Genomic DNA, 17,445 nt, shown 5'->3' on the forward strand with positions numbered 1-17,445 from the left:
TGTGGTGTTTCAGTGCATGTGCTGTTTCACTTTTGAAGAGCTATAAAACCTCCCTTAGAAGTTTGGGTTTTTTTCAAGGCAGATGTTTAAACCATGGGTTCCTTTCTATAAGAAAGAATATTTTTGTTAATGTTATTTAGGATCTTTTCTTATCATGAAACATTTTGCTTGTGATTTCAAGTATTGTGTGCTCCTACTGCTGTTGGTTTTTAGGTTGCAAGTAGAGATTGTGGTTGAGAGCTGGGCCAGTATCACTTCTGCCTGAGAAAGAAGTACTCCTCAAGCCTTCCAAGAACATGTTTTTCCCCTTGAGAACCTACTCTAATTAATTTTGATTTGTGTAAGGGTTTCTGGAGTCCTGTAGGTATCAAATGAGTGTCCTAGGAGCCTGTGAATGTTTGCTTTTCAAATGTAAGGAGCATTTGAATAAAGGTGAAAAAGCAGCAGGCTTAAGCAAATGTATAACAGTACCCTTTTTTGAGGGGGTGAGAGAGGCTGGTGCAGTTTCCTCTTTAGCTTTCGTTTCTCTGATACCAGCTGTATCTGGGAAGACAGAAGTTGGAGAGGAGGTGGAAGCTTTAAAGAAGGGAATACAAAACCCTTGAGGATGGGGGGTGGGGTGGCTATGATACCTTTTTTAAGGTGTCTGTCAATATGTAGTCTCATACAAGCAAAGCCTTTCCTTACTGCGTGTCACTGATGTGAAGAAACATCTAGTGTTGTAAGTCTAGGTGCCCTCTTCTAACCTGTCCAGCTAAATAAAACTCACAAAAATAACATTGAGTGTACTGAAGGACTCTGACCAGAAATCTCGCTATTTTGTTGGATGGATTCTCTCATCTGAAAGAGTACTGGGGGAAGGAATAAGGGACTTAATGTTTCAGACGGGTTGTATGTGACTTGCGTTGTTTCTTAACGCCTGTCTGCTGAATTGACAGATCTATCATCAGCACGTAGAAGGAAAACAATGGCCCTTCTATGTATGGGCACTCTATTTCCAGTATTGCAGAATGTTCTTAGCTACCTCTTTAAATATGATTTGGTAGTTTGAGCTTGTTCACACAAATATCTTTAAGCTTATATTCTGTAGTGGTTATTAAGCTACATTAGAAATGTTGCTTTTAACCCAAATGGGTAATAACTTTCAGTAGAAAAATGATGCTGAACTAAAAATAAGCAGGGCTTACAGACATGACCTTTATCTTCAGCAGTACAAAGGAAGCTGTTATTTAAAAGAAACTGCTATGTTTGGTGCTATTGAATTATAATCTAGATTCCTTCATCCTGGTTTTTGGACAGTTGCCAGTGTCATTTAACAGGTGAAAACAATGTCCTTTTTTTAATTCAGAAAGAAAATGAAAATGTGAGAAAAACATGGGTGTGAGATGTATGGAAATCTACTGGTGCCAATAGCTACTTGATTGCCAAAATCTGCAGTGGTGTTTATAAATAGAAAAGTTGGAAAACTGTTTCCAACTTCAACTTGCATGAACGTGCAGGTAACTTAAGCAATCGCTCTGAGGCTTCAGCCTAACTCTCATAGCAAGGATCTACCCTCCATGTTTCGATGTTCCAGACTAATTTAGAGCTGTTCTTGGATTAAATGTTATACTAAACAGATCTGAAAAGTAGCTAAATGACTGCAGAATGTCAAGGATATGCCATTAGCGGTAACAGTACATCGTCTGTTGGGCAAGTTCATGATGTACCCCTTGTTTTGAGGAAGTTAGTGTTGTTAAATTTGCTCTTTTGTTGAGCCATCACCAAAGAAATGGAAAATAAGTAGGGGATAACCTGATGCCAGAAAAGATTTTGTGGTATGGCTGGGTCTAAGTGATAGTTTTTTGTCATTGTGGAGGCAGTTCAAAAAAAAGTAATAATTTACCAAATAATGAACAAAATTACATCCTTGAGGAAAGCAAGAGCAGCTTAGCTGGATCTTGCAAAGATGGGAAATTGTAATCTTCTTAGAATAAAAAATCCCCAACCTTTATCCATATCTAGACTCAAAGTGTTTCACTGCTGTAATCTTTTTTTCTTTAGCCTGCAGTGGCAGACCAAATGGTCTCACTGATTGACTTCACCAGCCCAGAGTAGTAGGAAGGATTGTCAAAGAAGCAACACTGCCAAGCTATGATGACTGGTGCTTTTTTGTATGTTTTTGCATCATTTGAAGTATTTTGCTAAATTCAGTTAAACTGTCTGGAGAAGAATGAAGTTTGATCTAATGGCTTACAACTGGCTTAGGCTCAAATCACCTTATGAAAATATCAACATGAATATAGAGAAACTACAAGTGACAGTCTCCTTCCTTGATTAAAACTGCTGACTTGAGTATGTTTGGTACACCACTTAAACTGTCTGTAGGCTTAACCTCTTAATCTTTCACTTCTTTGTGATCCAGAGTGGTATGGGTTTGGCAGAAGGCCAGATATGCCTCCTGTCTGGACTGTGTTGTCATATTCCTGCCAGGATGATGGTATTTTCAGAAGCCTTTCTACACTTCCTGTTGCCTTTGAATGTTTGAATTTCTCTTCCAAAGCAAAACAAAAGGGGCCAAACCCTAATACTACTCAGCTTGTGTTCAGCTTCTGGAGCTATGGTAGGACCTAGGTTATGTCCCGGGAAATGCAACTCTTAATTCACACAACTATGATCCAAAAATTTTTTTTAGAATGTGTAGGTGAGCTGAAATAAATTAGAAATTGGATGCTTAATAGTACTTTAAAGTGAATTTGTGCCAGGTGAACAAAGCAAGCATACAGATTTTCAAACTTTTTAAGGAAATTAATAGTATAATCTGTGTACTTTGAACTGTTTTACTCTAGAATTATGTTTGAACTACATGTGACAAAATTTTGGTCCTACAGTGTTGGTCACTTTGTTGTTATTTAACCATGTCTTATGTTTGTCGTGTTGAAACAGGTTTCTCAAACTTCTTTTCCAGAGCCATGCCTTTTGTAGTCCTTGTATTTAATTTCAGCCCTACTTGTGAGGCTGATTTCCCCCCCCCCCCCAAGTTCAGCAGTGCCTGCAGGTGCTGTATGCCTCTCCAAAGTGGTTTTGCTTCCTTAATCTGTGACTATAAGGGCTAGAACGTGCTCAACTATTATTCAGTACTTTCTTTAGAGATGCAGGAATAAAAGCCTGAGTTGCAAAGTGAGCTACAGCTACCTGGAGTCTTGGGGGTGTAATAGTGTTCTAGAGAACCTTTGTTAAATGTTAAAGGCTTGCATAGTCTTCCTATCCTTTTCAGTAGGAGACCTACCAATATCACTAATCTCTTGCTTATGTTTTCATGATAGTTGTTGATGTTAACCATGTTATCCACCCATTTGGGAGCTCTGCCTAAACTTTACAAGAATCCAGCTGCGCTTTTTTTTTTAAGTCATTCTTGGGTACAAGGAGATCTGGTGAGGCTTCTCAAAGCAGGTTGTTACTGAAAGACAGTAGAGGACTAACAAAAGATCTTAGACAACTGAAAGAAAGAAGTTCGATGCCAGCTTCTAAAAATGGGGAGAAACTAAGAGATAGGAAACCTACATACTAGTTAGATCAGATAGAAATCTCAAAAGAACACTGAAACAGGTATACCATTTCTAAACATGTGAGAAAATGCTCACAGATGAGTTGCTGGCTAACCAGGACCTGTCAAGAGCAGATCTAAACAATATGGCTTCCTTCTGCAACTGTTCCAGAATAGCATTATGAGGAATCTCATAAGCTCTGTAATTTGGAGAAATCTCATAACTTGCTCTGAACAGTAAACTAGAAAGTCTTGTTTGAGCAGTGTGCTAGCTTCTGTGGCACCTGACCATTTCAATTCCTGCAACTTTGCCTAGCTATGGTTCCTAAAGAGCATACGGTGATTGTTTTGCCCTGCGGGAATGCACTTGGTACCCCTACCTGGATGTCTTCTCCTCTCTTCTCTTTAATGCAACATATTGTATCAGAGCTTCGAGTTTCAAATAACCTGGAAAATTATTACAATTGCTGCATGTTTCATCATCTAAATTCTCTTGCCTCTTATCATAACCAGTATGCTTTTACTATGTTTTCTATTGCCTGTTGTCATAACCAGTATGCCTTTATTATGGTGGGGTTTTTTTATGTCCTAGTGGTAAGCCTCCTGGGATTGTTGGCAAGTATTTAACAAGTAGACATATTAAGTTAGACAAAAAAGAATCCCATTATTTGTTTCTTTATTGGTCAGGGAGCTGAGGCACACTTAGCATTCACTTCCTTGGATGGTTAGTGGGTAGAAAGACACAGAATATATACTAAAGTTGGGTGCTGCTTCCAGGAGAATGGGAACAGGTGTACAGGAAGGAAAAACATGTAGTACTTTAACCTGTGTCTACAATAGTAGGTAGTGCAGACAAATTAGAACAGTAGATCAAAGCCATGTTGAGAACCCCATATCCATACTAAAAACATTTATTTTTTTTAAATTTTAGACTAGTTCTAGTCTGTTCTTGTGGGCAAGCTGTTTGCAGCTATAACACATTAGGAGTGCTCCTTGCATACATTGTCTTACATTACCTGAGTTTAATCAAAAAGGAGTCAAATTCCTTTGTTGCAGAACAGCTCTGTGATATGAACCAACACACCAACAGAAGGATCAGGCAGTTCATTTAAAGCATGCTACTGGTGTGAACTAATGCAAATGTAGACATGCCCTTAGAGCCACTTACTGCAAGTTAACTGAGCAACCTTTCCCCACGTGTTCTGGGTAAACAATTTTTAACCATCCCCTCTGTCAGCTCCTTCACAAAACTCTAAAGTACTAGAGTGAGAATGTTAGCTTTCAATGACTTGCTTTATCAGAGGAGAAACAAGTTTGTAGGGGAAGATTTGTATCTTTTGGTCTAATAAGAATGATAGGGGTGAGAGGAAAAGACAACAAGCTTTCAGGTAATTAAATTATTTGAGTTCATTAATGAGCATCTTTTCCTTCCCTATTCACTAAACCATCATGCCTATTTCAAGGGTAGGAAAGTGGAGAAAGCGCTTCTGTGACAAATCCTTAGTGAATACCGTATTAGCTATAACATTGAATCTGGATGCTCAGAGTTGTAGGATCTCCTAACAGCTAGACCATATTGCTGCCTGCTATGCAACAATTAATCTCTTAAAAGATTAAACAGATTTTCTTATAGTTATTTTAAGTAAATAACTAATATAAAGCTATTGTTCTGGCCTATGCAACACCATCCTGTTCACGTCATTAGAAAATTTAGTGGTTTTCCATTTAAGAGGGTTATTTCTCCCCCGCCCCTGAATGATGCATTTTGCTTCTGCTCTTAATGTCACTGTTTTGCTTCACTTTCCTGTGTTGAGTGTTTTGGCCATGGCTTCCAATTGAAATATGAGTGGAAGAGGCTCTCTCCAAAAAGCCTGCTTAAAAAATGACGTGTAAATATGGCACAATGAGTCTCACTTCAGCTTTTGCAGGATGTGCAAGATATGAGTAAGGTGTAACCTGTGGTAATTAAAGGCTTATACCACATTGCCTATATCATCCCTAGGATTTTTTCAATTTATTTTTAGGCCCCATATTTTGGACCTAGGCTTGAGAAGAAGTTTGGGTTTGATTTCTTTCACATTGATGATTTAGGTGTACTTGTGCATTAGGTGCTGACAAAGCTGTGTAGCTAGGTGTAGAACAGAATTTAGTTAGGTATCCTCTCATTCTTAAGTATTGTGAGCCTTTTTGTAAGGTTAACCAGAGTAGGTTAGTGTGATTGGATGAGACCTGCGATAGGAAGTTTCTCAGGTGAACTTTCTGCACAGAAAGTTCAGGACTCTCAACTACCCAGAAGTGATTGAACCAGGATAATAAACTATGTGTGAAGGTAGTACAAAACAGCTGAGTTAATACTGACCGTGGAGAGCACCCTAACTTTTGGTATGTAATGGGCATCTTCCCTTTGGATAAGCAGGAATTAATCATGCAAGGTGCTAGGGGACCATGGTTTACAGACCATCAAGATTTGCGTACATGTCTTTGCCTTTCCATGTCACTTCTATAACTGCCACTGTAGGATTTATCATAAAATCAGAGTTTAGAGTCCCACCTCCTGCCCAAAGGAGGTCTAGTTAGACCAGGTTACTCAGGGTCTTATCCTCACAAATAACGTATCTGTTTATATACAGCAACATGGGATCTTCTGAATACCTTGTGCCATCTGATTTGGAAATGCTCAATTTAAGCCTAGCTTTCACTAAATAATTATAACACAAATATCCTCAGGGGAAAGCAAAGACCAGTATCAGCTTTTTCTGTAATTATAACTGTTTCAGAAGAACACGGGGAAAGCATAGTTCTGTAGAAAAATCTGTTTTATTGAACGTGACCAGTTTAGCTTTTTTAATAGTCCCAGGGAAAGCAAAAGACCCAAATCTTCTATTTCTTTCTCCTTTCCCCACTTCCCCCCTGCCTCCTGCCTTTGAGTGCATTAGGTATCTTTGAACTGTGCAGAATGATAGGTGCTTCTGTAGGATTCCTGGATACTAAATTTACTACTTTAAACACGTTGAGATTTACTGTAGGTCTTTCCTCTTTGTCCTGGAATTTAGCTGTTTGAAGCCCCACTTGCTTATTGCAACCAAGCGTACACTATGAGTCGAATTATTGTGGCTTTGCTTGTGAATGACAACAGTATTTTTCCTGCACAGTTGCAGTTTCTCTAATCTCAAGACTGAAATGTTATCTAGAAGCTTTGCTAATGTTAGCTCCTGCCACCTCCCCTTCCTCCAGCCTTGTATTTAAATTCCCATTTTCTATTGCCACCGGACTGCCATCTAAGGAAAATGGAAGCTGTGGAGCATGTCTGTAGAATTATCAGGATCTTTTCTGCAAGTTCTTAGTCTCAAGATAACTAGCAATTGTTCTCCTATTCTTATTGTACTCTCTGTGTTAATCCTGACCTGAAGGGACGCTTTGGTCTGGGAGCAGATGCCTGTACTTCAACCTTCCATCAGGAAGTTACTAAACTGTAACAATCTATTTATGGTAGCTTCTTTTGTACTGCTAATAACCCAGCAAGAGCTAAGATTAAGCCATCTCTGATTGTTTTGCGTGAGTTTGGTTGTAAAGACGAGTTAATGCCGATGAAGTCAGCAGAGGGGAAGGACAAAGGAAGTAGAATCTTGATTCCAATAAGAATTTTCTTTGTCCGTTGAACAATGGGAATCCTTATGAAGTCTCTAAATTTGTTTGGGTTTATTTATTCAGATATGAAAAATTTAGGATTGTTGAACCTTCCAATAAATTATTCTCAACTGGAGGGGCAGGGAAGAAGTAACTTCAGCCCACCATTAACTGCACTAGCAGTTTCCTTTTGGCTTTTACAGAAGTGGTTGTTACTTGAAAATGAATCCTGTTTTTTGGGGGGGTTTATACAGATGATGTTGCTTTTATATCTGTACTTTTTGGGCTGCTTCTAATGGATCATTAACCTTTTTTGATCCTTGTGTTGTGGCTTGGTATTTCTCTCATAAGTGACAACATGCCCATTTCTGAATTGATTTCACTTTATTGATCACATCTAGCTCTAGGGGTGTGAGCTGAGATCTGTGTAAACATTATCTTTAGAAGGAAGTGGAATTAAAGCTGCTCTAGCACCTGCTAATGTAGGATGCGACCAGACTTCCTGTTCAAGAGGAAATCCTAATTTACTCTTCCTTGTAAACTGAAGGCTGATCAGCTTACCACATAGTAACCTTTTGACTTGTAAACACTGTGTTCCTTTGGACTGCTTTTCGCCTCTAGAAATAATTTTCCCTCGGGCTTGATGGTAACTTTAATAGTAAACTTTGACTGTGGTGAATATCATGAAGAAGCAGCAACCCTTTTCTGCTGAACTAATTTTAATGCAGTCAAGCATACCTACAAACTCAAGTAGGTGCTTAAGATGTCTTCAAGTTCTAGAAGGTGGCTGTATTTTTCTTTGCACTCTTAATCACCAATGCAGTGTTAAACAAAGAAACCTGTTATCCGTTGGGTATGGAAAACAAATTGAGTTACTGTGATTATTTACTTTGTGATGCAGACTTTCACCCCTTGAAAATGCTTGCTATATGTGGGTGGGGAGTTGGCTAGGATAGTCATGGTGAATCACTGGCAGTAGTGCCACGTTTGGCATGGATGAAGATTTGGGTTGGGGCCAGTAAAGTGAGTTACAGTGCTTTTTTATTGTTTCTTACCAGCCCCTGAAAAGATTTTTCTATCCTTGAGCAGGAAGGAAGAGATCAAATTTAGCAGGAGCAGTATTTGTTTCCTCTTACTGCTAATACAGCAAAAGAAAACTGCTTCTGAAATATGTATGTTCTCAAGACTTCTGACAGCCTTGTGTAAATGAGTGATTGGAAGCCTCTGGACCGGGTACACAGCTGAGGCTCTGCTTTGGGAGTCTACAATTGAGAGGTTTTGAATGAGGAGCAGGTACTGGGGCTAAGAACTCTAAGTAGGTCTAGAACTTTAGATGCAGATCTCTGCAAGGCTATTTTTTTATATAGATTTCTTCTGCCTGTGTAAGTAGTAGAAATTTAAATATGCTGTCAGCATAACCTGTTCTGTTCCTCTGGGGATTGATACAGTTTACTGAAATGGTGGAAGTGGGTTGATCCACAAGGAGCCAAGACTTCTCGTTTATACTTCTTTTCCGTGTCTTCTCTCACTACACCCCAAAGACTTAAGAATTTATTTTCTGTTCTTTTGTGTTATTCAAAGCATGTTGATAATAAAATGGTGGTGTTAAATCTAAAAAAAAGTACAATTTCCTTTCTAATGCTTTTTTCCCCTAGGCTTTAGGGCTCCACTGGTATGTGTGTGCCCCACTCCCATTCACTGTGTTTTCATGTGTCTCTTTGCTAGTATGGCTCTTAAATTGTTTATAAGAAATATTCTTAAAATAACAGGCAGAATGTTTTCTGTTGGCCCAAAAGAACAAGCTTACTATTTCTTTTGGATTAAAATGCGTGAAATATAAGTTTAAAAAAAAAAAAAAAAAAAAAAAGCAATAGCCTGTCCTTTTCTTTTTTTGCAGTTCAGATTTTAACACTTTTCCTGTAGTATAAACAGTTACTTTTGTTAGCAGAATTCTGTTACAGAGAACATAGATGGTGGTCTCTGAAGAAATCTTGTGACAAAATTGCATCTGCATCTCTGTTTAAAACAAATGAATTATTAATGGTTTTTGTTTCTGTTCTCTCTCCTCATTTCTTCCAAGTGCATCCTTTTCATAATGTCACTAGAGAACACTAAAGATGTAACAGAATAAGTCTGTAAAAAGGGTTCTCTTGAGAAACTAAGTTCTGAGAAAATTGACAAGATAGTTGCATCTCTGGCTGCCCTGGTCTTTCAAGACTGTAGCACTCCAGAACAAACTAGATAATGTCTTGAAAGCTATCTTCATAGGGAGAAAAATGCTATGGTGCTTGATGCAGTAAGCCAGCAATTTCCTTTTGAAAAGTAATTTCAGCTTTTTTATACCGATCACAATTTTTATACTTGTGTGAGATGATTATGTAAAGATGGGACTTCTTGTGAAAGAACAAGTAATTCATGTGCAGTTCTCATAATGCATAGTGCTTGGTGTTTTTTGTTGCTATGGAGCGTAATACAGTTGAGCAAGATGAGTTCCAGTAAAGATGTTCAATAAGACTAGTATGTCCCTTCTAAACAGGAAAAATAAAGTTTTGCTATCTGTATGTTGAACAGTTGACCTTGTTCTTGAGAATGGTAAGTGTAGTGTTCTAAATACCTGTAATGCTGGTAATTAAGCATCATGTTGCTAACTTTTAACATGTGAACTTACATCTTAGGTGTCATTATGGTTGGCAAGGACAGTTCTGTGATGAGTGTGTCCGCTACCCAGGCTGTGCTCATGGGAGCTGTAATGAACCATGGCAGTGTAATTGTGAAACCAACTGGGGTGGCCTGCTCTGTAACAAAGGTACTTAACATTAATGTACAGGAAAAATAAGTAAAGTTGCATGATTAACTGATAACTCATTAACCATTTTTTTTTTCCTGCTTGTGTGCAACTACCTGAGTATTTCTGTGCCTAATTCTTTTATGGCAGATGGTGCCTAAACATTGTAAGTATAGGAAGTTAAGACAGAAGGCTTGGAGTGGTCCCGACTTTTCTAACTCATGTCGTTGTCTCTTGTTCATACTTCCCTGTTCTGGGATAGTAATGAGATGACAGGCTAGTTAATGGAATGCAGGAATGATGTGGGGGAATGACATTCAAGCTAGAAAGGCATCTGTATGTCTTACTAGGGATTAAAGTGGTGAGATTTGTGTTCCCTGTTGATAGACATTTTTCTCTGTCCAGATCTGAATTACTGTGGAAATCACCATCCCTGCCTGAACGGTGGAACCTGTATGAATACTGAACCAGATGAATATCGCTGTGCTTGCCCAGATGGCTACTCTGGAAAGAACTGCGAAATTGGTACTTCTGGATATTGCATGTATCTTCAGAAATCTGAAACTTTTTTAGGCATGGCTACATTCTAGTTAGCCAGGTGGCATTTTTATATGCTTATTGTTCCTTTTTTTTTTTTTTTTTGGTAGAGTGGAGGGCCTGTTTTCTCCTTTCCAAAAGCTAGCTTGGTTTCTGAGAAGGGGGACTGTGAGAAGTGATGGTGTGCAATTTGTCCTTTAAACTTGATTGTTACTTTGTGTGTTAGTGGGGATATGCCAGCTCTGTCTCTCTTGTCTAGTGCCTTAGGCTGACTATTCAAAAAAACACTGAAGACAACAGAAATGCTGCAACAGTTTCCCTTGGAGGACCAAGAATATTTCTTCCCTTTGTCTGCTTCTTCAGTTCCTTAATCTAAGCATGCAGTTGGACTATAGCGTCATAGAAATACAACCTTTCTTTGTTACCTTTCTCACTGCTACACATTTTCTTGTCTTCTGGCTTGCTTACAAACATGCATCTTGTACAACCTGGTGACTAAGGAAGGTAGTAGTGATGGACACTTCAGTTTTAACTGTAGTGTAGGGGGTTTGGCCCAATTTTTAGCTTCCTGAATGTGTTGACTACCCATTTTGATCAATTGAAACTTGATTTTTAAAATCTTTTTTTAATATGTGATTCTTAATGGATTTGGATTAGTGACACAGATGTTAACTACTATGGAAATGTGTTCAAGCCCTGCTACAGATTCACCTTGAGCAGTCTGAATGAAAAGTTAAGTGTATTCCTTGCTCCCATTGGCAAAATGGAGGAAAGGATTTAAACCATATTTCTAATGAAGTATGCTTTCTTGACTAGAGTTTAACAGATCTGTGTCTATCCAGCATGAAAAACTGCTTACTGTATCAACCACACTACAAAGATAGCATATTGCTTATATATATATATATATATCTGTGTATGTATTACACAAAAACCAAAATTTTCATGTACTGGAGACTATTTTGGTATTTGGAGGCTTTTCCTGACTATTCTGGCCCTGGAGATAAAGGGGCAAGTGCGCAATTTCTATTATTTTTTTTTTCTATTTTACTTTAAAGATGTGATGTTTGGAGATAAAGGAAAACTTTTTGGTTCAACTTATTCACCTGTAGTATTCAGTTGGATGTTCTGCCATGACTTTATTTGCCATGGTGGATTTTTAAATCCTGTTTTTAAATGTGATACTCCCAGTCTTCTCAGTTTGAATTTTGCTGTTCTTTGATATAATTAAAAGTGTTAGATGGAAAGAACCTGTTTTTTTTTCTTTAACTCAACTGTTTGACTTTAAGTTCACTGAACTATTATCAGAAGAAGGTTTTCACATTTATCAGGTTGTAGATCTTCCTTGAACTTCTGAAAAGTGCTGTGTGGTATTAATGATACTATCAAAACTTGAATTTTTCTTCAGCTGGTAAAATGTGATGCAAAATTTTGACTGAAATGGATAAAATCTTGTCTTAGCTTGCCCTGAAAGTTGTGGGGAAGTACGTTGGCTCTCCAGATGAGGAGGCAGTGATAGAGAGCCATACATTTGATGAATCTTATACTGATTATTAGCAGTAGCTTAGTATATGAGCTGCTTTAGGTACTAGCGTCTAACATCCTAGACAATGTAAATTCAGTTTGCAAACTAGATAACATCCCTGAAAGAAAGATTCCAGAATATAAATGCTAGCAACAATTAGAAAGCCTTACCTAGCAAGGGGATTGTTTTCTTCTTTCCAAAAGCTCCCTTGGCTTCCGAGACGGGAAAATATTCAAAAGTTATGGCATACAATTTGTCTCTCCTCAACTTGATTGTTGCTTAGTGCAGCATCTGCATGTGTTACAGCCCTACATGGAGCGACAACAAGCAGTACTGCCTATAATTGCAAGTAGCTCTATACTTTACTGTTTCCGAGGAACAGAATTAGAATGAAGCTAAACAGACCTTTGATACTTAAACTACTACTACCCCTGCATACAGCGTATCTGTTTTGTATCACTGAAGGAAAAAAAAAGTGCTGGAGCGCTCCAGAGGTGGAATCGGAAGATTAATGGGGAATTTCTCTAGCTCTTGGGATATTGAGATATTAGTGATCTGTCTCCCTTTGGGCTTTCTAGTCAGTAGATATGAAGGATGATGCACCTTCAGTAAAATCCTGGTTCAGTCTTCTACTGGGAATCTTACTCTCTGCAGCTGGGAGAGGGAGGCTCCAAACTTATGCAGTCACCTCTCTACTGCTCATGCTCTTGGTCACTTTAATCAGAACGCAATTTCTAGCCATGTAAGTTTTCCTTAATTGATATTGGAAGAGTATTTAGCAAGAATTTTTTTCCCTCTTTCTTCCCAGCGGAGCATGCTTGTGTATCTAATCCCTGTGCTAACGGTGGAATTTGTCATGAAATTTCATCAGGCTTCAAGTGTCACTGCCCATCAGGGTGGAGTGGACCAACATGTGCTATTGGTGAGTATGCATTTACAGATGACTGATCTGTTGGATTGGAAGGGTTGATACAGCTTTCTTGATAATCATGCTCTGTGGGTGTGGAATTTGGTGGTAGTCTTTTACCTTACCTGTCTTTTAACAGCTATACATTGGGAGCCTCTGAAAAGATTAATGATACCATACAGCAAGCAGTGTCTATTTGATGTGGTTGAGATCTACAGGTTATCAAAAGCATAGCTGGGCCATATCCAAAGAAATGCTCTCTTGTTGGAGGTTGTAAGATAATTTCTAACTCTTTAGCCAGTCTAAAGCAAAATACAGAATGGATTCATTTTAAGAGATACAAGTGTGAACATGAATGGTTCTCCCCTTCTTAAAGTAGTAGAATAGTACATTACTTGCTTAAATGCTGAAGTTTGGAGGACACAGAGGTGGTTGAAATGTATTATGGACCTGTGTAACTGGTTTGTATGTTGCCTGTGATTTGGAACACAGTTTTTTATCTATTTTTCAACAGCAACTATCCTCAAAAAAAAAAAAAACCACTGGATAAACTTGTCTCATGATCGAGGAACATGGCTTTTAGTGAATGTGTTAATCGTTGGCAGATTAACTGAATTGCCTTGCTGTTTGCAGATAGAGGAGAAAGGAACTCTGAAATTTTCTATCCCACAGATATGAGAAAAGCCCAAGTAAAAATTAGGTTAGAAATGTTAGTCTATTCCTAAGCTTATTTGTTTGTACATTCTCCCCCTTCATCTCAAAATAACTTTAACACCACCCCACCCTACCCTGCCAAGTTTAAGCCAAATTTTAAACCATGTAATGAAAGGCACACTTTGACTTTCCAGATATTGACGAATGTGCATCTAACCCTTGTGCTCAAGGGGGGACCTGCATTGATGGTGTTAATGCATTTGAGTGTATATGTCCACAACAGTGGATTGGAGCAACATGTCAGCTTGGTAAGTAATTACCTTCTAAAGTTTTGAAGATCACTGGAGATTATTCCTAAATAATGAGTAACTCTGTGTTAAGCGTGTTTGATATGATTTTTATTGAAGAAAACGTTGAAGATGTATGTTGCTGTTGGTATCTTAGTTCTTCTTTAGTAGATCTTAAAGCCAGGAGTTTCAAGTGAACCTGTAGCTATTTAAGCCCCAATTTAAGCTTACTTATAATTGTTCTTCTAGAATGCCCGATAACTTTTCTGTTTCAAAATACAGCATTGGTGATGGTAGCTCCTTCTTCATGGTGGCAGAACAGTGACTATAAGCTTGTGGAGGCAAGGAAGGGATTTGCCCTGACTAACATATTACCTTTTTGAGTTTTGGCAAAGGGAAGTGTAAGATAACATGCATGTGCTACTATAGACAAGTGTGCATTAAAAACCTGTGGTATGTAAATGGTTTTAGTGCCCTACCAATGTATAATATAAGCTTCTGATGCTTGGATTGCATGGGAACTTTGCTTGGTGCTGTGGTAATCTGTTTCTGGGTTTGTCCTTTATTCTCTTCTTTCTTTTATCTTCTTTCACAGATGCTAATGAGTGTGAGGGGAAACCCTGTGTTAATGCTTACTCTTGCAAAAATCTCATTGGTGGATATTACTGTGACTGCATTCCAGGATGGACAGGAGTAAATTGTCATATCAGTTAGTATTTCTTTAATACATGTTGATCATAGGCTGCTTTATTCTTTAAAAAAGGTTTTATGATTAATGATAATACACATATTTGTACAAGAAAAAATACCGGTTGTCAGGATTTTCCTAACTTCCAGCAATATAAATGGAAAATAGTGTTTGAAAATTTATTTAGAGGTGTAATTGGTATTAAAATGAGGTTAGATATACACTTGCATAACTCTAAGGAATCTCTCCCTACTCACTTGTCGCTGATTCTGAATGATACCATGTACTGATTCAATTTAAAATAATTTTTAGCTAAAATGTTGGATACAAAATTATCTGATAGCATTTGATTTCTATTACACTGTAATAGAAATATGCAATATGTAATTTTCTATTACATATTCTTTAAAATAAGAATATCTTAAGATGTCAAGCATCCTTGTTTTCCATTGAAACATCTAGAAAAATCCTTTCTGAAAATAATTTGTTCTGCATTTTTATGCTAGACCTGTACTTTACAGCTTAGTCTTCCAGTATAAGTGTTCTGGTATAAATTCTCATGTTTGCATATTTTATCCATAGATATTAATGACTGTCATGGACAATGTCAACATGGAGGGACTTGTAAGGTAACTCTTGTTTATTACATGCCGTGTTGAAAACATTCTATAGTTTGCAATTACATGTTGGTTAAATTGAAGGTAAATGTTAAAAGTGTAGTGTTGCACTTGCAATCTCTTGCACCATTTCACAAAATAATTTTATGTAGTGCTACTGCTGTTCACAAATCCAGAATATAGAAATAACTTGAATTCTTGTGTGCAAGTTTTATAACAATTCTTTCTACTTTTGCTTTTTTTCCCTCTATGAAGGATGAAGTGAATGGTTACCATTGCTTATGCCCTCGTGGTTTCACAGGAAAAAACTGTGAGACAGAAACAAATGAGTGTGAAAGCAATCCATGCCAAAATGGAGGCCGTTGCAAAGACCTGGTGAATGGATTCAGTTGCCTGTGTTTACAGGGCTTCTCAGGAGTATTCTGTGAGGTGAGGGCAGTGGTGACGTTACTGCAATACTTTTCATGGATTGAATTCTGGAAAGAAACATATATCTGGGTTTAAATGGAAGTAACCCAAGGCTAAAGCATTACTTGCATAGCTGTTACTTGACACTCTGAATAAGCAAATTTGTTGTGCAGTGCTGTCATAGTAGCTGTAACACTTTTGAATTTGCAGCCTGATATACTACAAATTGTTGCACATAGGTGTTGGCTCTCCTAAATGATTTAAGACTGTAATTATTCCTTAAGCTTGAAACTTTCCTCTGCAATTTTCAGGACCTGTGTCCTTTTGTTTCACTAGAATGTTTTAGGTGTTCACCCTAATAACTCTGAAGTACATAACTGTATTAGCTTTCAATTAATCTTACTGCTGTTGGTAGTAGAATTAAAGGCAGGCAGACACACAAGTATTCGCTCTCAGAACTTTCTGTTTCAGATCGTTTTAGGAAAATATAGTTCTAGTGCTTAAATAAGGATTCAGACGTGAAATACTGAAGTGCTAGTGCTAATAAAGTACTTCATGATAATGAAGATCTATCTTTCTAGTGAGGACACAAGACTCTTCAATGAAAAAGTATATTGTCTGAAGTATGTACTTTCTGGCTTTTGCTGATAGCCAAATTTATGCAAGTGTTATAGCAAGTGTCTACTGGAGGCACTAGATTAGAATTTGGTTGCTCCAGAATTTTTCATGGAGGACATTAGCATGATTTCTCTTAAATGCTGAAGTAATTTTATTCTGTATTATTTGCATTGTTAATAAAACAATGCCCTCCTTTTATACAAAATTAAAAAGGGTTGCAGATACTGACCAGTTCCATAGAAGTGGTGCAGTACCTAATAGCTCATATACCATCTCTACATAAGGATCATAGCTTGAGTGCTCTACTTTTGGCTGATTTATACCATACTGTGTAATTAAAGTTTTAGCAAATCTGTTTGAATAATAGGGGGGAGTTGGCTGCTTGCCTTGTGTGTTGCAGGAAATATCTACCATTGATTCCAGATGCTAAAGTACCAGCTACTGAACTTGCATTGGGAAGGGGAAATTTACTCTAATGGAAGGAAACAAATGGAGACATCTGATAGAGGAGATCTGAGAATCTTTCTCAGACCTTAACTATTTTTTGCAGTTTGCTTTGAATGTTTTATATGACAGCATGAAACAGCTTGCTGAAAATCTCTCTATTGCAGCTGGAATTGTACGTGCTCCTCTGAATTAAATACCTAACACCATTTATGTTCCTTCTGTTTTGGTTAGCTTTGAATTTTTTTCCTATTTAGCTACAGAACTACTAAAAACAGTGACCAAACCCACTATCAGACTTAATTTTATGTCTGTAAGGTTGAGAAAGCTGTCTTTCTCATAAGAGAGATGTGAAGAAGGAAAAATTCACTTGAAGGGCAGGAAAGGAATCCTTAAGAATAACAGTTTGAAGGAAAGATAATGTGATGTAACAATGTCCCTTTTGGGGCAGCTTTGTAGATTTTGAGGGCAATTTAGGGCATCGCCAATCAGTGATATTGTGTGACTATCTAAGATGTAGAAGAAGCAGAATTGCTTTGCTATGGAAATTTGTCTGTGTTAACGGTTGTATTATGAAAGCTGGGTTTAAATTTTACTTTTTTGAATTGAAGAGTAAGAAGTGTTCAAAATATACCTAGTATTTCTGTGTGTAAATTGGCATGGTGCTAGTAGTTGTATGAATAAAGCCCGGAGCAGCTGGGTCTACCTAGACCTACCTTGAGCAGGTGGGTGGGAGTAGCTGACCTGTAGAGGTCCCTTCCAAGCTATATGGTTCTTTTAATAAATTCTGTGTTAATTGAGATGGGAAGAGAAGTTGCTCTA

The 17,445-nt window shown here is 37.8% G+C and overlaps 1 protein-coding gene across 1 annotated transcript in view; it reads left to right on the forward strand.

Annotated features, from left to right (window-relative positions):
- The window catches only part of JAG2 (jagged 2), a 92,970-nt gene that overhangs the window by 58,425 nt on the left and 17,100 nt on the right, over positions 1 to 17,445 (forward strand). The window contains exons 6-12 of the mRNA XM_009890709.1: positions 9,829 to 9,959; positions 10,344 to 10,463; positions 12,809 to 12,922; positions 13,756 to 13,869; positions 14,444 to 14,557; positions 15,119 to 15,165; positions 15,409 to 15,582. Of these exons, the coding sequence (XP_009889011.1) occupies positions 9,829 to 9,959; positions 10,344 to 10,463; positions 12,809 to 12,922; positions 13,756 to 13,869; positions 14,444 to 14,557; positions 15,119 to 15,165; positions 15,409 to 15,582 (814 nt within the window). The remainder of the gene's footprint in view (positions 1 to 9,828; positions 9,960 to 10,343; positions 10,464 to 12,808; positions 12,923 to 13,755; positions 13,870 to 14,443; positions 14,558 to 15,118; positions 15,166 to 15,408; positions 15,583 to 17,445) is intronic.

This window comes from Charadrius vociferus, unplaced genomic scaffold (assembly GCF_000708025.1).
Source record: "Charadrius vociferus isolate BGI_N301 unplaced genomic scaffold, ASM70802v2 scaffold428, whole genome shotgun sequence".
NCBI lineage: Eukaryota > Metazoa > Chordata > Aves > Charadriiformes > Charadriidae > Charadrius > Charadrius vociferus.